The sequence below is a fragment of the Bos javanicus genome, chromosome 19, assembly GCF_032452875.1.
Source record: "Bos javanicus breed banteng chromosome 19, ARS-OSU_banteng_1.0, whole genome shotgun sequence".
In the NCBI taxonomy this organism is placed as follows: Eukaryota; Metazoa; Chordata; class Mammalia; order Artiodactyla; family Bovidae; genus Bos; species Bos javanicus.
Window position 1 is genome coordinate 24153525 of NC_083886.1, and position 22501 is coordinate 24176025.

Sequence of the window (22501 nt, forward strand, 5' to 3'; positions counted from 1 at the left end):
CTGCTCAGATATTTTCCCCACTGCCTTGTCTGATCTTCAGAAATCAGAGCATTTCAGTGCTGAAAAAGCACACAGACATCCCAGTCCCATTCAGTCATTTTTCAGTCAAGGGTAGGGAGGAGCCATGAATGATGTCTTGCCCCAAATCTCAGTACCAGAACCAAGGACCAGCAAAAACCCGAGTCCCAGTTCTCGACCAGTGTTTCCTCTATTTTGGCTTCCTCCTGAGCCTCCTCCTGCCAGACTCTTCCTCAGCCCTGCTCCCACCCAGGCTGACGAGGCTGCCCTCTGGGGATGGGGGGCACTGTCAGGGCTCCAAAGAAAGGTTTGGTGCTGCAGTCTGATGCGTGAACTGGGGGTGTGTGGCAGAAGGCCAGCAGTGGGTTAAAGTTAACACCAAACAATGATGCAATCACAGATGCAATCACAGACTCCAAATTGAGTGCAGATCGCTTTAAGAAAGGAGTAGCTGTAATCTGAAGCCTGCTGGACGCTGGCTTGGGAGGCAGCAGAAAAGGCTCTGGTGCTCACAGGAGCCCCTCAGTGTGCAGACCCAGGCTGGGCGCAGAGCGGCGGTGCACCCACAGGTAAAGCAGCTCCCTGTCTAGTCCGCTAGTGTATCAGGGGAAGTTGGGAGGCTCCCCTGGGCTGGGGTGACCAGGGTGAGGCAGGTATAACTCCAGGAAGCAGAAAAGAGGGGTGCCAGGGAGAAGAGGCAGGAAGACCATAGTTCCTCCAGCTTGGGGACCAGGGTGAATAGGTGAGGGACGGCAGAGGGAGTTGGAGGTCAGAAGGTCAGAACCCAATTATCCCTAAACCACTAGGAGAAGAAGCTGGAGAAACTGCACCACTGGAAGAAGCCGGGAAAACTCTTGAATGGAATGGGTTGGAAAGCAGTGGAGGAGGGCAGTGGAGGGGAAGAAGCGAGAACGTGGCTAGCTGCTGGGTCAGGTCTGAGCAGCAGTTTGGGGTGGGGTGCTCTGCAACCCTCGGGGAAAGAGGCTGTTGGGTGCTGTGCCTCCACTGGGGAGCCCATTGGGCAACCTGGCCATGGCTTAGGCTTAGCTCCCTGTTGCCTTTTCAACATCACTGGCGCTGATTTTAAAGGTAACTTCTCAACACTGCCCAGCAGCTGGCCTGAGGGGAGCCCTCCTGGGGTGGGTGGTGTGCTGGGATGGAGGGCAGCGGGGTCCTTCTCTCCAGGGCCCACCATTTTTCTTTGGCCAAGTCAGCTGCCACTACAAGCTGGGAGATCAATGGGGTCTTGGCCTCTTGCAAACAATGACCACTATTGAGTTCAGCCTAGGGTATGGGATTTGGGGGCTTAGCTGCCAGAGCTGGAGAGGTTGGCCGCCCACACCCTCGGTGCTCCCTGGGGCCAGCCACATCGAGGGGCGGGTCTGGGCCAGAGAAGAACTTCAGGCTTCCCAGAAACCCCATCATTGTCTGGCCCATTCCAGTTCACCAGTTCAACCCCCAGGCTAGGGGTGGGAGGGGAAGCGGGCCAGGGAATTCTGTTCCCAAGACTGATCCTTCTGGGGTGCGGGGAGCCGAAACCCCTGGGTGCTCTGCCTCCACGCGTTCAGGTTCCAAGACTTCAGAAAAAAAGCTGCCTGGGGACTTGGTGGGGTCACCATGGTGGGGTGGGGCCGGGCAGTGCCCTTCCCTGCACTGCCCGTGAGGTCCACCGCCATGTGGCTTAAAGGCCGCGTGGTTCTGGGAGGAGGAGGAGTGATGGTGTTTGTCTCACCACTGGGTTTAATCTGAAACACATGTATTGGCTCAAATGTATCCTTCCAGCTGGTAGGCAGGATCCCAGAATCGCAGTTCCTTGTGTCTCTTGATTGGGGCAATGTGGCCGAGAGGCAGGCCTGAGCTTGGCCCAGCTGGGAGGAGTCACCTCCTCCCCGCCCCCGCAGCTTGGACACTGCCCTTTGGACGGGATGGTACCACTGTGCGTGTGCCCCTGGCCAGGTGACAGCTGCCTGGCCCAGCCACAGAACCGTTGTCCCCTTGGAAGACACCGAGTGTGCTCAGAGGGGCCCTCCTGTGCAGAAGACCCTTACTCTCAACCCTCTCCCTGCCCTTGCAGGGGGCTTTCAAGAATCTCTCCACTTCCCTCATCCCCAGGGCTTGAGGTGGAGGGTTCAAAGAGGCACCGCTAATACTATGTGTCCTGGCGACTGGCTCTGGCAGCTGTGGACCTGTGTGCCTTTCCCTGCCAGGGTCCCTGACCACCGCATCTTCAGTCCTCAGCTCACCCATGTGGTAACAATGATCAGATGACCCAAGGTTTGAGCTCAAACTCTGTAGAGACTCCTGTAGAGAAGATCCACCTTCAAGAGCGTCTGGACCTGGTTTCCTTAAACACCAGGCCAGGGTGGTGTCTCTCAGCTCCTCCCTCTTCACTCGGTTCCCTACCCTGGCCCAGGGACTAGAGCTAATGGCTTTTCCTTGAGCCCTGCCGCCCCTGCATCTCACTGAATTTCCAGTCTCTGCTAAACCAGTTTGCTGGGGCTCAGGCAGGGAAGGCCCCTGCCAGCTCTGGGTGGGGCTGGCTGGGTGGAGAGAGCAGCTGTGAGCCTGGACGCTGTTACGGGCTCTATCTTGCCCTGCAGAAAGTTCTTCCCATTGCCTCAGTGGACAATTTCTCCCTGAGTGGCAGGGGCTGCCATGCAGAAGAGCAGGTGGCTGAAAACAGAGGGGTCACTGGAACTCACTGGGTGACACATGCTCAGGGTTTAGAGAGAAAGCCAGGCTGGTGCCCACTGGCCATCCAGCCGTAAGCAGAACAAACTCAGAGGCCATCTTTTCTTTTGCTGCCTTTCACATTGTCCAGAAGATTGTGTGTTAGTCGCTCAGTCGTGTCTGACTCTTTCTGACCCCATGGACTGTAGCCCGCCAGGCTCTTCTGTCCATAGGATTCTCCAGGCAAGAATACTGGAGTGGGTTGTCATGCTCTCCTCCAGGGGATGTTCCCAATGCAGGGATCGAACCTGTATCTTTTTAGTCTCCTGCATTGGCAAGGGGGTTCTTTACCGGTAGTGCTCCTGGGGAAGCCCCGAGTATGTGTTTATGGGTATACAAAAGGAAGAAAGAGCTTGAGACCCTTGGCCGGTGTGTGTGTTGCAGGGAAGATGAGAGGTACAGAAGACAGATTACAAGTTCTTGACTCAGCAATGTGACTCAGTCAGAGGTCCTGACTGCTGGGACCTTATCCCTCTTTCTAACCAGAAGGCCCTCAGAAGACCTTATTTATGAACTTCCCACTGCCTTCATCCCCTCTCACCTCCACATCCTGACCCAAGGTTGAGCAATACAGAGGCAATGAATGTAGGAGGGCAAGAGATGGGGGAGCCCTGCACTCAGAGTTCCCTTTGTAGTCCAGGGGTTGGATCAGAGTCAGGTCCTAAGAGGCTACTGCTGGGGAGGTATGGGGATTTGGGTGGCCTTACTAAGACATGGTATTATTTAACTTGAAGGAAAGAATTCTGAGGAGTGTCAGAATGGGTCCCAAGCTGGTAGGAGGAAGAGGACTTGGCTCCCCAAGGGGAAAGGGGGGCCCTGGGGTTCCAGGAGTAGGGAGACACAATTTGGCTCAGGGGTCATTGGAGAACTCACCTGTCTTTGGCCCCGCTGAGTGCTATGAATGCATTACCGAATTTAATTCTCATCACAATAGGTAAGAACTGATTTCCATTTTACAAGAGAAGACACTGGGATTTAGAGAGGTATTAAGACACAGAACTGGGGACTTCCCTGGTAGTCCAGTGACTAAGACTGCGTTCCCAATGCAGGGGGTCTAGTTTCAATCCCTGGTTGGGGAACTGGACCCCACATGCCACAACTAAGAGTTCACACGCCTCTAAAGAAAAAAAAAAGATTCCCATGTGCTGCAATTGAGACCCGGCCCAGCCATAAACAAACAAAAAAGACACAGGATTGATGGGAATTCCCTGGCAGTCCAGTGGCTAGGACTCAGCATTTTCTCTGCCTGGATCTGGGTTCGATCCCTGGTAAAGGAACTAAGATCTCACAAGTCCCTGATGAAACCACAGGTTCCAGGGCAGGGCAATTCGAGGAGAGAGTTTGAGAGCTTCTTGCGGGGGACCTGGGGCTGGACTGGATGCCCCCATTCTCTGTGTTCTGTGACTCTACATTTGAGATTCTGCCCCCATGCTGTTACTAGACATAGATCCAAATCCTACATAATGAGCTGGTCAGGTGCCTGCAGGGAACAGCCTCGGTGTGCATTTGGGCTGGATCACACTCCCACACAGGACCACTGCTGGGCCTTCACCACCCTGGAGGTTTAGGAGGGTCTCCTGGCACAGACATGGATGAAAGCATAAGCTTGCCACAGGACTGTGGGCTGTGAGGCAGGGGGAGGGCTGGGGAAGTGCTGAGAGGGAGGGGTTAGCAAGCTGAGGGTCCACTTCCAGCCCTGGGGGAGGCTGGGTGGAAGGTGCCTGGCCCTGCTCCCTCCCCAGGACGGCCGGTGGTGCAGGTGGTGAGGGAAGCAGCCTGCCTCCTCTTTTGCTCTCTTGCAGGCCCCGAGATGCAGGCCCTCGTGCTACTCCTCTGGACTGGAGCCCTGCTTGGGTTTGGCCGCTGCCAGAACGCTGGCCAGGAGGCGGTCAGTAGGAGTTGGGTGTGGTGGGGGCCTGGGGCGGGGGGGACGTTAGCAATCCCAACCCCGCCTCGCCAGGCAGCACGGGGAGAATGGACAGCACCCAGGCTGCAGGCCAGGCTCTGATCTTTCCGTCCAGACAGGGCCTTGGTTTTTCCAAGAGCAAAACAGAAAGCGTCTCGCCCTGCCTTTCAGAGGACAGAGTGGCGGTGGGGCGGGGAAGATCCAATAAGGTGAAAGGCGAAAGCCCTCTAACAAGCCCTTCAGTGAAGATTTTCTCATTACCCTTCATTACTTATGGGTCTCACTGAGGAGCTGGTGGTCTTGAATGTTTGCTCTGATCCTAACTAGGGGGCAGCAGAGACGTAAGAGCGTGGAAAGCCCTCTTTCCTGTCCAGAGAGAGCACCGTCGGGTTGCAAAGGCGGATGCCAAGAAGCCTAGGCTATGCGACGATTGAGGGGTAGGGAGGTGGTGGTGACTGTCCCAAGGGCAGCCAGGGCAGGTGGGGCATACTGGCAGGAGCTCTGGACTTTATTGTGAGTTCCAAGTTTGAATTCTGATTCCACCTCTCACCAGATTTTTTATTTTAGATAAGTCACTGTAACTTGAATCTGTTTTCTTATCTATAAGACAGGATGAAAAATACCCATCCTTACAGGGCCAACGTGGACAGTCACTTATTTATCTACTGAACACCTACTCTGTAGGTGCTGGGGATGGGTGGAAATATAAAAGACTCAGTTCTGGCCTTCAAGGAACTGTTTTAAGACATTAATCTTTGAGGATATCACTTAGATCAACTAGTATGAAATGAAGTAACTCAAATGAAAAGAACCACCACAGAGCCTGGTGGATGGTATACACATGGTAAGTGGTTAATACATAAGTGGTAGTTGACTCTCAAAAATGGCCAGAGAACTAAAGGTGCCTGCATACTGGGGCCACCAGGGCAAGTCTGTGATGGAGGAGGTGATGTCTGATCAGGGCCGAGAACGACAAGGAGGGTTTGATAGGAGGGTCCATGTGGAGACCTGGGAGCAGTGGGCAAGGCTGAACAGACAGGAGACTCTGGCCTGAGAACAGAATTTCTTGGGAAGGGGGACTTCCATTTTTTTTTTTTTTTTCCATGAGTCACAGGCCTGAAGCTCCCAGATCACTGGTGTTTAAAGCTGGCCAGCTAACCTCTCTTGCGGGTTGCCTCTTCCCAGTGGAGCACCCCCACAGGAGTAGGGGGCACAGACTCATTCCAACAGATGGCTATACCTCCTCGGGCAGGACAGCCTTCAGGGACCAGAAGCACAGTCCCACGCCAAGCCATGAGACCAGTCACCCCCTGCTCAACTGCACTGGTCCTTGTACTCAAATGCAGGGCTCTCTGACCCCTGAGAGCACGGGGGCACCAGTGGAGGAAGAGGATCCCTTCTTCAAGGTCCCTGTGAACAAGCTGGCGGCAGCCGTCTCCAACTTCGGCTACGACCTGTACCGCGTGAGATCCGGTGAGAGCCCCACCGCCAATGTGCTGCTGTCTCCGCTCAGCGTGGCCACGGCGCTCTCTGCCCTGTCGCTGGGTGAGTTCCCCGCTGCAGAAAGCCCAGGATCCCAGAGCTGCCCTCTGACCTCTGTACATACCTGACTCTAGGCCCTGGACACACTTCACTTAGGGAGGGTGATTAGGGCCGAGAGGCTGGCCCAGGGGTCCTAGCACATAGGAGTCGGGGCTCAGGTGGGGGAGTGGGGAGTACTGCTGACACAGTGTGTGGCCTTGGGACCACTTATTGACATTCCTTAAAGGAGCTCCTCCTACGTGCCTGCCTCATCGGCTTGGCTAGATACTGGGGATGTAACTACACACACACAGACACGATCTCTGTTCTCACTCGGGCCACACAGCTGAGTTCATGGGGAAAAGTAGTAAATAGGAAGCTGTAGAACAGTCTGGTAAGTGCTGTGATGGGAGAAGCACAGGGACTTTGAACCTGACTCCCATCCTTTTATTTTTCCAGGCCTGATGCCTTTGGCCTACCTTCAGGAAAACCTATTTTTCTTTCACTGCCTTCAAATTCCTTCCTGCCTAGAAAGTCTCCAGGTACCAGCAGATAGACAGGCTCAGGGTTCAGGGTCCCCGAGAGCTAGGCTGACATGGGCCTGGCAAGCAGTTACAGAGGCTCACACGCCTGTTCCGCTTGGCAGGTGCGGAACAGCGGACAGAATCCAACATTCACCGGGCTCTGTACTACGACCTGATCAGTAACCCAGACATCCACGGCACCTACAAGGACCTCCTTGCCTCCGTCACCGCCCCCCAGAAGAACCTTAAGAGTGCTTCCCGGATTATCTTTGAGAGGAGTGAGTTGCCCTGCTGGTCCGAGCTGCCTGAGGCGCATGGGGCTCTCTGCTGCAATGCATCTGGGGGTTTCTTTCTAAACACCAGAGCACGTCTGCCCAGGGCCAGGCCTGGCACTGGGGGGTGGGCAGGAAGGGGCTGCATGAGTACAAAGAGGATCAGAAAGAGGATATGGGCTGAAGGAGACAGTGGGAGGGTTGGGGGAGGGCAGTCATGTGAAGAGAAAACAGCAATGACTGAAATCTGTCGTTCCCCATCCAGTGCCCGGGGAAGCTGGCACGGAGTCCGGGAGAGCCCCGGAAGGATGCCAGGCAGGGAGTCAGGGCTTGCCAAGGATCAGGCAGAGCCACAGACTGTCAGGGAGGATGCTGGGTGAGGTCTCAAGAGTGCACTAACCTCTGCCCCATCTCTTCGCAGAGCTGAGGATAAAAGCCAGCTTCATCCCACCCCTGGAGAAGTCATATGGGACCAGGCCCAGAATCCTGACCGGCAACTCTCGAGTAGACCTTCAGGAGATTAACAACTGGGTGCAGGCCCAGATGAAAGGGAAAGTCGCTAGGTCCACGAGGGAGATGCCCAGTGAGATCAGCATTTTCCTCCTGGGCGTGGCTTACTTCAAGGGTGAGGGCTTCTCCACTTGGCTTTCGGGTGAGGGTGGACAGTGGGTGTCAAGAGGGGGCCAGGAAGGAGGGGACGTCAAAGGCAGAGGAGGACCCTGGAAAGTTCCTTACCTGAGGGCTCCCTGCTTGTCACCAAACCCAAGGCAAACAATGGGTAAGTATGGATAAGTACTTACAAAGTGTAAGGGGTGGTGGAGAAAGACCAGCAGAGATAAGGGGGCACTCCTGCTCCTGTGCCTTTTTCGGGGCTGGTAGAGGGTCCATGCCTGGCTCTGGCTGCAGAGATCTGCATGAACTTCATAGCCTTTTGGAGGCTGTTTTCTCGTCTGTCACTGGAAGATGGCAAACTGATTTCAGAGGCACTCTGTGTGTGTGGTCTCCTATCTTCTCATGGACCCAGCATCATGCCTGGGACACACAGCAAGTACTCGATAAACCAGGTGTGTGTGTGTGTGCTAGGTCGATTCAGTTGTGTCTGACTTTCCAACTCTATGGACTGTAGCCCACCAGGCTCCTTTGTCCATGTCTAGGCAAGAATATTGGAGTGGGTTGCCATGCCCTCCTCCAGGGGATCTTCCCGACCCAGGGATTGAACCCACATCTCTTACATCTTCTGCTCTGGCAGGCGGCTTTACCATCAGCATCACCTGGGAAGCCCTTGATAAATTATGTTAGTTTTCTAATAACATTCTTCTAGGCCATGGTGAGGTACCCAACTATTCCATGGGCCCAGTGTGAGGCCAGCCCTATTCATGAGCCTTGGGTGGGGTTTTGGGCAACCTCCCCGTAAAATGCTTCACAACTGTCTATCAGGCAGTGTTTAGAGGGGACCCCCTAAACCCCAGAGAAAAATCCTTCATGAAGCACTGAGCTCCAGGAAATGAAGAAACTGTTACAGATCAGCATGTTAAAGACCACGTTAAACGATCGGCTCACTGTGTGAGCATGGGCAAGTCACTTCACCTCTCTGGACGTTCATGCTTTTCATCTATGAGATGGTCGATGACATGACATCGAGGTCCCTTCCAGCTCTGGTCTCCCTGCAGCCTGTCTCCTGGACACATCACTGTAGAAGTGTGTACCAGTTCACCTTTCTCCTAGCTATCACAGAACTTGAATAAACCTGACAATATTTCTGAGTTTACATATGGAAGGTAGTCAGGACCCTCAAAATACCATGGTCCAGACTGCCCATCCTAAGACAGAGCTATTCCCTGACGTGTTCGGGCCTCTGATGACTCAGGTTCCTGCTGTTGTTTAATTGCTAAGTGGACTCTTTCGCAGTCCCACGGACTGTAGCTCCTCTGTCCATGGGATTTCCCAGGCAAGCATACTGGAGTGGGTGGCCACACCGTCCTTCAGGTGTTCTTCCCAACCCAAGAGTCGCACCTGCGTCTCCTGCATTGACAGGAGATGCAGGTCAATTCTCAGTTCTTTACCACTGAGCCATCAGGGAATCCCAAGATTCCCGTAGCCGGGCAATTTCCAGAAGTATGCCTTTCTGGTCTCCTGGGTCTCAGGGCACTCCATCTGTTTCATTCCAGGGCAGTGGGTAACAAAGTTTGACTCCAGAAAAACTTCCCTGGAGGATTTCTACTTGGATGAGGAGAGGACCGTGAAAGTCCCCATGATGTCAGACCCTCAGGCCGTTTTACGGTACGGCTTGGATTCTGATCTCAACTGCAAGGTCTGTATGGGCAATGTGAGTGGCGGTGTGGGTTCAGGCAGGATGGTGCAATGGGAATAGAATGGCCTTTGAGATCTGACAGCAGTCTGAATTATTTATTGACTTATTTACGGCTGAGCTGGGTCTTCACTGCTGCGCAGCATGGACTTTCTCTAGTTGTGGGATGGGCTTCTCACTGTGGCTTATCTTGTTATGGAGCTGTTTGAATTTTACCTGCCACGTGCCCTTCAGTAAATTAAGAGCTTTTCTGAGCTCTTACTGGAGTGGGTTGCTGTGCCCTCCTCCAGGGCATCCTCCCAACCCAGGGATTGAATCCAGGTCTCCTGCATTTCAGGTGGATTCTTTACCAGCTGAGCCACAAGGAAAGCCCAAGAATACTGGAGGGGGTAGCCTATCCCTTCTCTTGTGGACCTTCCCGACCCAGGAATCAAACCGGGGTCTCCTACATTGCAGGCAGGTTTTTTACCAACTGAGCTACCAGGGAAGCCCCACTAGCTGAGCCCTTTGTTTCTAAAACTGAAGGGCCATAGCTACTGAAACTTATCCTCGGACTCAAGGTTTGTTGCAAGGGTTGGTAAAGTGAAATTGAGTCCTCAAGACTGGGCACTCAAATTCTGGTTATTTATTTTTTTCTTTCCTTCTTCTCTTTTTTGGGGGAGAACTTGTATTTATAAAAATCCAAACCTTCAAACGGAGAAGGCAATGGCAACCCACTCCAGTACTCTTGCCTGGAAAATCCCATGGGCAGAGGAGCCTGGTAGGCTGCCATCTATGGGGTCGCTAAGAGTCGGACATGACTGAGCAACTTCACTTTCACTTTTCACTTCATGCGTTGGAGAAGGAAATGGCAACCCACTCCAGTGTTCTTGCCTGGAGAATCCCAGGGATGGGGGAGCCTGGTGGGCTGCCGTCTATGGGGTCGCACAGAGTTGGACATGACTGAAGCGACTTAGCAGCAGCAGCAGCAAACTTTCAAAATCTGTCGCAAACTCCAAGTTGCTGGCATTCTAAGTCTCTCCTAGGTGACTCAAGAAAATTCTAAGTCAGTAGTTTTTTTCTTTGGGAATCTGAAAAAAATGCCTGAAGCACTGGAGAGAAATGCCACCTATGCATCTCTGCAGGTGATTCCAGGGGCTCCTGGGACCCCCGATGCCATCTGCCCTTAGGTTAAAGGCCTCTGCTCAGAGGGCCACTGTACTGCCACTTCTGCACTGCTCTTCCCAGTGCTCATTTCTAGTCCGGGCTCTGTATATAACAGATGATCAGTAACTATTGGCAGGCAAAACTTGGGAGAGAACCAAGGCCTGGGAATTCAATTCTGGCTTTTTAGAAAACCACAGAAGAAAATTCTTTAAGCAGATAACTTCAGTTGGTATTAGACTAAGAAAAGACAGTGGCTCATGCTTGAAGAAACATCAGCAGATAGCTTTTGTTTATTTAGCTGCATCAGGTCTTAGTTGCCTCGTGCAGGACCCTTCACTGCAGTGCAAGGACTCTCTAGTTGTGGCCCATGGGCGTAGTTGCTCTGCAGCATATGGGATCTCACTTCTCAGCCCAGGGATTGAACCACTGTCCCCTGCAATGCCAGAATTCTTTAACCACTCTACCACCAGGGAAGTCCCATCAGTAGACATCTTGCTGCTGGAAAGCAACAGCTTAGAGGGACAACTGTTACACAGATGAGGGGCGGGGAAGCAAGGCAAGGCCTGGTCCCAGGAGAGAAGGCAGCTTGGGGTGTTTGTCCATCGCTAAGCTCCTGGGCTCCAAACGACTAACCCATGTGCTTCCTCCCTGTTGTTTCAGATCGCCCAGCTGCCCTTGACCGGGAGCACAAGTATCATCTTCTTCCTGCCTCAGAAAGTGACCCAGAACTTGACCTTGATAGAAGAGAGCCTCACCTCTGAGTTCATTCATGACATAGACCGAGAACTGAAGACTGTTCAGGCGGTCCTGACCATTCCCAAGCTGAAGCTGAGTTATGAAGGCGAACTCACGAAGTCCGTGCAGGAGCTGAGTACGGCTGCAACACCTCTTTGCTCTTGGGGAGGGTGGGGTTGAATCTTTGAGCCTTCCTTCCACCTTGCTACAGTGAAAGTGAGAGTTGCTCAGCTGTGTCCAATTCTGCGACCCCATGGACTCTACAGTCCATGGAATTCTCCAGGCCAGAATACTGGAGTGGGTAGCCTTTCCCTTCTCCAGGGGATCTTCTCAACCCAGGGACTGAACCCAGGTCTCCTACATTGCAGGCGGATTCTTTACCAGCTGAGCCACAAGGGAAGCCCTCCACCTTGCTAAGCAGAACGCAAAGCCTCCAGGGACTAGTACTGGGGCCCGGGATGATCCCTTCATTCTAATAGTGCTGGAGAGGAAGACTGAACTGCCTTCCTTATCAGACTCATTCCTAAGCCCTAAGACCATACATCCTGTAACAGAACTCTGAACACTGCCTTTCAAGACAGGTCCCTTGACCTCGTTTCTAATCTTAACCTCACTGGCTGTGTGCTCTTAGGCAAGTCACTTAACCCTTAACCAGCCCAGAACTCTACATATGTCATAGACAGTCAAAAGCAATGTTCCACCCCCACTTAGCTTGCCTTCTTGAGAATCAGGATTGTATTCTTCCTTGCAGCGTTCACAAGGCAAGGTTTTAATGGAAATCTTTCTCAATTTCTGCAGAGCTGCAATCCCTGTTTGATGCACCAGACTTTAGCAAGATCACAGGCAAACCTATCAAACTTACTCAAGTGGAACATCGCGTCGGATTTGAGTGGAATGAGGATGGGGCGGGTACTAACTCCAGCCCAGGGATCCAGCCTGCCCGCCTCACCTTCCCTCTGGACTATCACCTTAACCAACCTTTCATCTTTGTACTGAGGGACACAGACACAGGGGCCCTTCTCTTCATAGGCAAAATTCTGGACCCCAGGGGCACTTAGTACTCCAACTAAATGTTCAAATACCCCAGAAGAAAAAAAACACTAGAGGGATGGCAGATTATATATTATACGAAGGCTGCCCCTACATTTCAATGTATACTTTGCAATAAAAGTGCTTTATCCTTACCTTTTGTTACCCTGCTCCTCCTCCTATTTTGAGCTATGTTAAATTTAATGTGAAGACAAACAGCCCTTTAGGAATTTTTTGGTCCCATCTTTATAGGCTGGGTCTATCTAAACTGCAGAAAGTCACCATATGAGATATGAACTTTAGTTATCTGCACTATATGATGCTGGGACTGAGTCTCTGCTCTGTGGGGGTTCACACTTCAGGACACCAGTCCCCCTGGGAAGAGATTTCCTGTCTCTACAATCAGTGGAGCCAGCTCTTAAATACACAGGACTTTGCACACTAAGTCGCTTCAGTCGTGCCCGACTCTTTGCGACCCTATGGACTGTTGCCCGCCAGGCTCCTCTGTCCATGGGATTCTCCAGACAAGAATACTGGAATGGGTTGCCGCGCCTTCCTCCAGGGGGTCCTTCCCGACCCGGGGACTGAAGCCACATCTCTCTGTCTCCTGCAGTGGCAGGTGGGCTCTTCACCACTGGCACCACCTGGGAAGCACAGGACTTCAGGGTTTCATTTTGTGGCCACACTACACAGCATGCGGGATCTTAGTTACCCTGGGTCTCCTGCTTTGCAAGTGTGGAGTCTTAGCCACTGGACCCCCAGGGAAGTCTTGGACTTTAGGTCTTGAATCAAGCACAGATAACCCCCTTGTCAAGCTAATGTCACCTGACAACACAGGCTAACATGCAGACAGATCAGGGAGGAAGGCTGTAACTTCAGGAAATAATTCTTTATTTTATAGAGCATTTAAAGAAAGCTTTTAGTTCACATAAGAATGAGGTCTGTGATGTAAAATTCTACCCATATTCTTTTTAAGGAAGTGGGCCTCTTTTACAAAGTACAGCGGAACCTTTTTTTCAGGAACTTGAAACGTGCCAAGTGTTTCAAGAACAGAGCAACTACAGAAGCGGCCACAGGACTAAATTTTTCTTCTTGAAAGTCAGCTCTACCCAAACATCTCACTGGCCATGGCCTCTGCCACAGTGAATTAGCAGAAAGGAAGATAAACGAGATTCTGCCTGCCCTTCATTCAAAGGTTTGAGTGGAAACCATGTTCTGAACACTCAGCTTCTTGAAAAGCTATTGCCAGGCAGCGTCAAGGCCATTCAATTCCTGATTATAAATGCCAGGGCACTGGCATTATAAACTACCAGGCACTTCTTGGGCATGGTTGGGGTGGGCAAGCTCTCAAGGCAGTGTGAATTCTTTTCCACTAACTAACTCATCTGAACCACTTGGTCCCCAGTGGTGACAGAGAACCCAGGGTTCAGATCCAGAGACTCTGGCCTCCTCACGGGGTTTAGACTGGGGTCCCCAACCTCCAGAATCTAATGCCTGATGATCTGAGGTGGAGCTGATGTAATAATAATAGAAATAAAGGGCACAACAGACATAATGTGCTTGAATCATCCCCAAACCATCCCCACCCTGCTCCTGGTCTGTGGATAAACTGTCTCCCATGAAACCAGTCCCTGATGCCAAAAATGTTGAGAGCAGTGCTATATAGCCAGGCAGACAACAGTTCTTCCTATCTTGTCTCTTAGGTTTGAAACCACAAGCAGCCACGCCCACACCCTCAGCATCTTCTGAAGCTGTTTTTCCCCCTTTTCAGTACTTACATAGTCTGTATTTCATTTGCCTGCTTGGGGAGATAGGGAAAAAAAGCGATCTCTTTTCAGGTTTGCTAATAAACATAACTCAGAAAGGAGGTGTTATAAAGCCTTCGCTACAAGCTTGATCTTATTAGCGTTTGGTCAGTGAGTCAGCCAAGAATATACAGTGAAATCCAGAGAACAAGGACTGGAAAACTAGTAGAAAACACATTGAGAGATGCCATCCTAGCCCAACAGTAAAATGGCCCCATATTTATTTCTCTATTCATGATTTATATGCTACCGGTTTAAACAAAGGATTTGAGGAAGCTAGATAACGTAAATGAAACTGTCTCGCTAGAGGTAAGGAGCCTCACTGACTTCTGGCTTTATAACTATTTTTCAATTACAACACAACTATTAAGAGTTTAAGTTCCCACTGGACTGGTACACAACATTTCATTACTGCTAGAAACCATAGGAATGTTCCAGTGAAGCCGACATCATCATTTAGAGAGGTGGCGTCTAGCCAAAACCCTAGGCTAACATCCAGATGCCTGCAGACCAGCTAAAATCCTTTTAAAGGGCTTAGGCTCTCCAGATACCAGTTTGAAGTCTTTTCTGGGAAATGGGAGTTTGTGCTGGAGAGTAGTTAACTACTTCAAAAAACATCCATCAAAATAGGTGAGCCTGTCTCTGACTGCGATGCTCTCCAAGTCCTTCCCCATCTCGTACACCAGGCTTGTGACTGTCAGGCAGGTCCTGTATTTTAGGTGACAGCTCAGCAGCAACAGACCCTCTTTAACTCATCCCACCCTACTCCTTAGGTCCCACAGGGATGGGCAGCAAGTCCAATAAACAGGACTTCATCTTTTGTAGCTCCCGGATCTCGTCATTCCAAGGGCCATAATGTACCAACAGGACCTTCTCTGCCTTCTGTATTGTCTTCAGAGCTTCGGGTACTGCACACCTGAACCAAAAGCAGGTAAAGAGGAGTGAACCCATGTATTCAATCAGGCAAAGATTAGTGGAGGGCCTACTCACATCCTGCGAAGAATGCAGAGTACATAACTTTTGTTTTCAAGAACCTTATAGTCTAGAAGGGCAGATAAGACTCACAGAACACACTGAAAGGCAGAGTTTGAAATGAAAGTTACAAAAAAAGTACAAAGGTTCCAGGATACGGAGAGACGGGCAGGTCTCAAAGCACTCATCCGATATTTCTGTTGTTGTTCAGTTGCTAAGTCAAGTCCGAGTCTTTGTGACCACATGGTCCTATATTTACTTGAGGTTTACTCCGGAGTCTTTGTCTCAAGAGACACCAAGTCCGTCTGTGACCTGATTCTGCAGCTCTTTGCCCTCTCTCTGACCGAATGGGCTGCCTCTATGTCTTGGGTATCAGGCCCACCCACCACACACTCCCAGGACCTAGTTTCAAACATTTCACCACACCAATGGCAGCTTCATCAAGGCTGGACATATTCCATCCAGAAATACTGACAGCAGGGCCTCCTAATGGTCCCCGTTACAAAAGTGGATGAGGCCGTCAACTCACCAACCCTACTGTTCTTTCAACTTGTAAAGCTGGGTTTCTCAACCTTGACGATATTGACATCTGGGGGCCAGATAATTCTTAGCTGGGGGGTCGAGGTGCTGCCGGCCCATGCACTGATGGGTGTTTAACAGTATCTCTGGCCTCCACCCCGAGTCCTAACAATTAAAAACGTCTTCAGACATTGCCAGACGTCCCCTGGGGAGCAAGAAGACGCGTGCTTGATTACAACTGCTTTAAAAATAGGACCAGGAAGAAGGAAGAGGGCCTGGAGTGAGGGTGCTGAGAATGAGCACCCGAGGGAGGGAGGGGACTGAGAAGAATGGCTAAGAGCTGCTACGACGGTGGGCATGGGGTGCGGGGAGCCTGAGGCAACCTCTCCCTGGGAAACTCCCTTCAGAGCTAAGAGCTTCCCCGCATCTCCCAGGAGGAAATTCTAAAGCAACAAATGTGTCAGCAGGACAGAAGGAAGGGATCGTTCCTAAAGGGGAAATAAAGACGTTTCACTTTATTTTCATTCCAGGGGCCGCGTGACCTAATTTCCTAGAGAAACTGTTCGGCCCTCATCAGAGCCTCATCTCTTTTCTACAGAGCAGTGGGGTGCTGTGAGAGCAAAAAGGAACACACAAAAGAGCCTAGTATAAAATCAGTATGTGGCCTGGCGAAGTGCTACGAAACAAGACTTACCCACTGAAGAAGACCTGGGCCAGTTTGAAGAGCTCATGGCCCATCTCCACACTGGATGGCCCATGGTGGACCTCCACCACCTGAAGACTCTTCTGCAGGTGGGTCGCTGACTTCTCCCAGTCCCCTGCAAAGAGAGGAAGATCTGGATCCAGGTGAGAACCACAGTCAGCTGTGGATGAACTTGTTCTGGGAAAGGAAAGCTGAATGGAAGGGAGAGCAGCCTCAGATGGAAGACTGAGAGACACCCAACCAGACAAGGCCAAGGTCACGACCGCACACACAAGGCAGGTTCATTCCTCGGAGCGGAAGATACAGACACAGGCCATACCTAAGGCAGCATAGGCCTGGGCCAAGGCATCCTCGATTTCTCCCACCACGCTGTGTTCCGCAGACAGGAAGCTCTCGACATCACTCTGACACCCCAGCAACAGCTGAATGGCTACCTCTATCAATTCAAAGGAAAGTGGACTCATTACAGACACAAATCCAGTCTTAGAAATGAGATTCCAGCCCTTAAATCCTCTATGGGTGGGCCTGAATGTGGAAATCCCACTTTGTCTCCCTGGGTTGTGATCAACCCGCAATGTTGGGTCCAATAAAGCTGTTCTCTTACGTTTTCTCTTTCAACAGCACAAGGTGCTGGGTGAGGCCTCCCCACATGTGCTCTGGGTTTCCAACTTCAGTTTGAAGTGGGATGGCTACATTCCATGTATGGTCATTACTTCTCTTGACTCAGAAATCTAAGCAAAAAGGTCAACTTTCATAAAAAGTAGGGTAAATAAATTCCCATGACGTCAAGCCCCAAGGCAGAGCTTTCCAGGATAATGAGGGGTTTTGTAACTCCCTTTCTGGAAAAAGCAGGATACTTAAACCCACTGGGCACATGCTCCACTGCTCTGTAGATGAGAGACAGGCTCTGGTGAGTGCAGAACAGTTTCTCTGGGAAATTAGATCACGAGGCTCCAGAACTTAAATAAGTGACATTGAGCTTCTGGATATGCACAAAGATTACGGATGTCAGAGATAACCCGTTAGTCTTTAACTAACTCTCTGATGCCTAAGAGAACAACAGCTTAAATCAGTTGGCCCTTTTTCAAGGACATCATGCAAATTGAACTGGTAAGGGTTTGGTCTCACTGGCCTACATAGCCATCTTGTGGCTGGCAGGGGGATAATTAAATTCAACGCTTCAATCTTCACTGAGTATCCTTGAGATCAAGGTGAACTTGGACTGAATAAAAGAGAAGGGGCTGGAGGACCGAAGCAGGGAGCCAGTCTCACCTAGTCTGCCGTTTCTGAGATGCTTCTGGGCCGCCCCCACCTGCCGCTGAAGGTCCTGTAGCCGGGAGACCAGGAGGTCTCTGCTGACTGATTCCATACAAGCTGGGCCGCTGCAGCTCAGAACATCATCTCCCTGCAGAAGTCAGTATTCTCTTTATTGACCAGAGTCAGCTAGCGACACTGCACGTGCTTACCCTACAGCATCACTCCAGAACTTCTGACCCTGTGGGGCAAGGAGACTCCTGCCGTAGCATACAATGACCAAGGGGGACTGAATCTGGATTCGGTTTGATGGCAGCAACTTTAGCAGAAGCAGGAGCCGAGCCTTGTGGGAGATTTAGCTTCTGCAACCAAATTAAAACTGGTACAGACCACAGTCTCTTTCCATATTAGCGTTGTGTTGTGTGTTAGTCGCTCAGTTGTGTCTGGCTCTTTGCGACACCATGAACTGTATCCCACCCGGCTTCTACAGTTCCTCTTACTTCTCTCTGGGGCTAGGACTTTGGATGACAGACATATTTCCAGGGGTTATGAAAAAGCCACAAGGAAACCAACAGGAAAAGGTGCTGGGTGAGGCCTCCCCACATTTGACGCTGGGCTTGTTGTGACTTCAGCTTTACAATAAAACCAGTTCCATGTTCTACCTACAGGTCCCCTAAGACATTAGCTGTTTTTCAGATGCCAGAATCCGTGGCTCCATTTGGCAAGAGCACCCTGATTTCTCCCGAGGGTCCTCTTTCACCCTTCCTCAGTCAGTACCTGGGAGCTGAGCGGGGAGCAGGCAGCTCTGATATGGCCCATCCCTCTGGCCCAAATGGCTGGAGGGAATCTCTGTGCCTCTGATTTCCCTCCAGCCACAGGTATTGGGTTGATGAAACGCAGTATGATTTTTGCCTACATCTCTGTTAGAGTCTGTATGTTTTTATCCTTCTGGACTGGGAGGGTCTAAGGCTGGAGCTAAAGGCAGCCATCCGGCCACGGCAAGGAGGAAGTCTCTCTGAGACTGGGTTAAATAACAGAGAAAATGGAGCTGAGGGGCAGAAAGAAAAACTGGGTCTTGGTGACGCTCCCTGAGCCCCTGGGCCACAGTGTATTTGAAGCGCCCTTGACCTGGGACTTCCTCGCGATTCACTGGAGCAACCCTGACTTAGTTTAGGTGGGATTCTCTGCTCTTTGCAGGAGAAAGAGCGTGAATCCCAACCCTTCCCTGTGGTTCCTGTAGGGGGTGATCAAGGTGTGGGGAAGAGAGAGTATGGCTTTCAGCACCTCCAAGTCCCAAAGGCATCCTCCTAAAGATTTCAGGCCTTTCAGCTGGATAACTGATGTCCCAGAAAAGCCACGAGAAGAGAGAAAGATTCACCTGCAGGAGCGCTCTGCAACGGTGACAACGGAAGGCTCCCCGACCAGGCCCCGCCGAGGGTCTCTGCTTCTCACGTTCACAAGGTGGACAGTCGCAGTCAAAGAAATACTGAGACCTCAGCTTCTGGCGCCTCTCAGCAACGCCCATCCTGCTCTCATGCGGTCCTGCAGAAAGACCACGCTTGGCCAATATTGAAACCCAGAGAGCACCAAACACTGCTTAAAAGATTGCAGGGGACTTCCCTGGCGATCCAGTGGTTAAGACTCTGAGCTTCCACTGCAAGGGACAGCGGGCTGCCTCCCTGGTCAGGGAACTAAGATCCTGCACATCACAGTCAAAAAAAAAAAAAAAGACTTCAGCTTAGTGGAGGGTCTGGTAATCACACATCATGTGAGAAGTACCTTTTACTCAAACACGGGTGTAACTATAGAAACAGGCTTCACAGTCATGGGGACAGGAAGGAAAAGAAGCCAAGAAGTTGTTCCCAGTCCATTTTCAGAATAGGATGCTTATAGGGATCAAGCCGTGAGACACACCGTAGTGTAGACACAACAGGGCCTAGTGAGGAGCTCTGTGCCGCCTCCACCAGGAAACAACCCTCCCTGGGCAGATGAAGGCACCTGCTTTGGGGCCTGCCCATGCAAGTTCACCCCGTCCTTTTCTGCTGGAGAAGGTGGGCAGCGGGGAGGATGGACGGCTCACCATAGCAGTGCAAGATCTCTTGCCCACTTCGAATCAGCTGTGATGCCCGAATGGTGGCGATGGTGCCGATGAAGGACACGCTGGTGTTGGGGCTGCAGGAATGGTTCAGGAGGCTGACGACAGGGAAAAGGGCCGTGGCAAGGCGCACCCGCCGGGTGTCAGTAATGAGGCTCTCTTTAGATCCTGAAAGTGCAAGAGGAGACAGGGGAAAAATGTGTCAGGACATTCATCCTGGCCTCGCCCTCCATTCCAGCCCGATGAGCTGGGCGATCAGGCCTGAAGCCCGGCTGAGTCAGAGTTCCACAAGCCGGATCTGATATAAATCAGACGGAGCGTGACTCAGAGCTAACTCTGGTCCCCAGGAAGCAAAGCAAATGAGCACATGAAAAGTCCACCAGAATCCAGGAACCTAACCACTGTGTCTCAATTCCCCCAAAATAATCCAAAGATTAGAATTTGTAGAAAATAATAAAAAAGGAATTATCAGTAGGGAGCCTTCTAGACAAGACAGTTGCATAATGTTCATGACGACATGGAAACCAGAGCACCTGCTGAGGTTACTTCCTAAAGACTTTTATAGTCCAAGTGCTTTTGTTTAACTGGTCTTTGGGGGGTTAATAGAACAGGTAACCTAATGGCTATCTTAAACAGGCCTATCATCTATTTTTTTAAAAACTATAGTTATTTCTTATGCTCACCTCTTTACTCTGCTCTTTGTCCCAATTTGATGGGATATCAGTCAGTAGTAGTTCTCACTGAAAAAAATCTCTGGATCACTTTTTTTTTGGCTACACCTTGCCGCATGTGGAACTTCCCTGAGCAGGGATCAAGCTTGTGCCCCCTGCACTGGAAGTGTGGGGTCTTAACCACTGGACCACCAGGGAAGTCCTGGGCTATGTCTATTCAGTTCCATATCCCAAGCAACCTCTTCTTTGAAACACAATCAGCAATTTAACCACATGACTGAAAATTAGGAAGGAAGTGGTGGAAAAGAGTCGTGAGGCTATTTCTGCACCAAGGCTCAACCACTTATATTCATATGTGAATTCTTCTATTCTCCTGCAGGCCCACTTGCTCTTATTTTAGCCATAACTCTAATTGGCATAGCTATTCAGCTTCTCAGCCCACAACAGTCCAGAAACAGAGAACTAATAAGATGCAGGATTTCTGACAACGGCCAAGGAGACGGTGACAGACTGGGGAGGAGGCAGAACTTATACAAGGATAATAGCCTTGGGGCAAACAAAACTACTAGCACCACCGAGTTTTACTACAACTGTACATCTGACTTAACCAGAGGCTCTCAGACTCACACCATGCTTGCACGGATTTTTGTGACAGCCATACGTATCAGGAGAATGCACAGTACCCACAACCTTGAGTGTACGAAAGGTTTCAACTGTGTTCCGCAGCCTTGGTGTAAGCACGAGCAGATCGTATTTCCAACAAAGCTGGTTGAAATAGGAAAGATACTGGTACTTGAAAGGGAAATTTCAGTTTTCTGGAAAACTGATAAGCCATCACTTAATTGTGATATCACCATATAAGCCAGGAGTCTCAATCTACCAACCACCAAATAATGGGGTGTAGGCACATATGAAATAAAGAAAATATAAACCATCAAGTGAAAATGTTCTAGAAAGGAAAACATTAGCTATAGGGCTAATACTGTCTCTCTGCAGACAATTCTATTACCTGCTGCTGTGGAGAGCCAGAATTAGAACAAGTAAATAAAACTCACAGGGAATCCAAATGACTCCATTTTAGTCAACAGTTCTACACTGTATTGAAATCTTTCATTAGTCCGTCTCCTAAATGCATAACTGATTTTAGTATCCTTCCCCCCGCCTTGTCCAAGGCCTACCTTCTGGTAAATGTGCTAATGAGCAGTGGAAATGCTAAAAGGTAAGGAGGCCGCAGGAAGGAGCAGCACAGGGCACAAACAGTTTGTAGTCTGAATAATCAGCCTCTGCATAATTAAAAGTTGACTTGCATTGCCAACTACTGATAACTGGCAATCTATATTAGAACAGCTGCTAAAATTTTCCCAGAAAAAAATTATCACAATGCCGTGAGTAATGCCAGCTTCGTGAATTATTTATGGATTATCCTCTGACAGAAGTAGGCCCAGCAACTGAGTGGGGTGAGTATTTTATGTCAGAGTTGAATCTCTAATTATCTCGACAAAATTAAGTATTGATTTTAAAAGTTATTCAACATTTTGCATTAGTCATCTATTAGCAGAGATCAGAGAAAGTGAGAATGTGTAGGTACCTTAAGCAAATCTGTTGACATTTTGTGTACAGAACAAACAAAAAACAAAAAAAGAAGGACTGATTCTTTATCTTACGGAAAGGGCAGCTCACTAATATCCTTAGTACACTTAAAATGAGATTCAAGTAAAGAAAAAACATTCATTTATAATACTTTTGGAATATACCTCTCTTGGCAGATATTTTATGAAACTTCATAAAACTTATGGCAGATATTTATGAAATTTCTGTGTAAAACAAGTCATCAAGGATCCCCACGAAAGGTAGATTCCCAGTGGCTGAAGAGTGAAAGGGCAGTGAATTGACCTGAACCTCTGCAGAACTTCATTAATCCCCTTTATGACCTGAACCCAGACACACCATGAATATGCCAGTTTTACCCAGACAGATCTGCACATACCGAGGTCTGGAGTTTCATCGGTGGCCAGTTCTATTCCTTCAAGTAAGTGCCAAAGAGAGGTTCCTGAGGAACTATGATTAAATAGGATTTATGCAAAGATAATAACATACATTTTTATAGGTTTTTGTCAAAATCCATCCAAGTTAACACTTTAATCCTTCTTCTGAGCTACTGATGAAACAGCTGCTAATGAAATTCAATGAGAACACTAAACTGGGAGGTGTTGGAACCCCAAAGAAATAATAAAAAGGAATGAAATAAGATTAGAAATATTAGCAGACGGAGACAAAATTAGATTGACTTCAA

At 50.1% G+C, this 22501-nt stretch overlaps 2 protein-coding genes across 4 annotated transcripts in view; one reads left to right on the forward strand and one right to left on the reverse strand.

Moving 5' to 3' along the window:
- Positions 1 to 22501, reverse strand: part of SMYD4 (SET and MYND domain containing 4) — a 54241-nt gene that overhangs the window by 1742 nt on the left and 29998 nt on the right. The window contains exons 6-11 of one of the 3 annotated variants that reach the window (XM_061390641.1): positions 19523 to 19705; positions 18821 to 18984; positions 17461 to 17593; positions 16508 to 16624; positions 16180 to 16303; positions 13064 to 14910 (exon numbers count right to left, since the gene is read on the reverse strand). In XM_061390641.1, the coding sequence (XP_061246625.1) occupies positions 14757 to 14910; positions 16180 to 16303; positions 16508 to 16624; positions 17461 to 17593; positions 18821 to 18984; positions 19523 to 19705 (875 nt within the window). In that variant the 3' untranslated portion in view covers positions 13064 to 14756. The other 2 variants (XM_061390642.1, XM_061390643.1) reach the window with 2 other exon arrangements.
- SERPINF1 (serpin family F member 1) lies at positions 419 to 12344 on the forward strand. Its single transcript, XM_061390646.1, has 8 exons — positions 419 to 587; positions 4551 to 4636; positions 6001 to 6199; positions 6822 to 6977; positions 7393 to 7596; positions 9140 to 9282; positions 11086 to 11296; positions 11959 to 12344. The coding sequence occupies exons 2-8, from the start codon at positions 4559 to 4561 to the stop codon at positions 12216 to 12218; spliced, it is 1251 nt and encodes a 416-aa protein (XP_061246630.1). The 5' UTR covers positions 419 to 587; positions 4551 to 4558; the 3' UTR covers positions 12219 to 12344.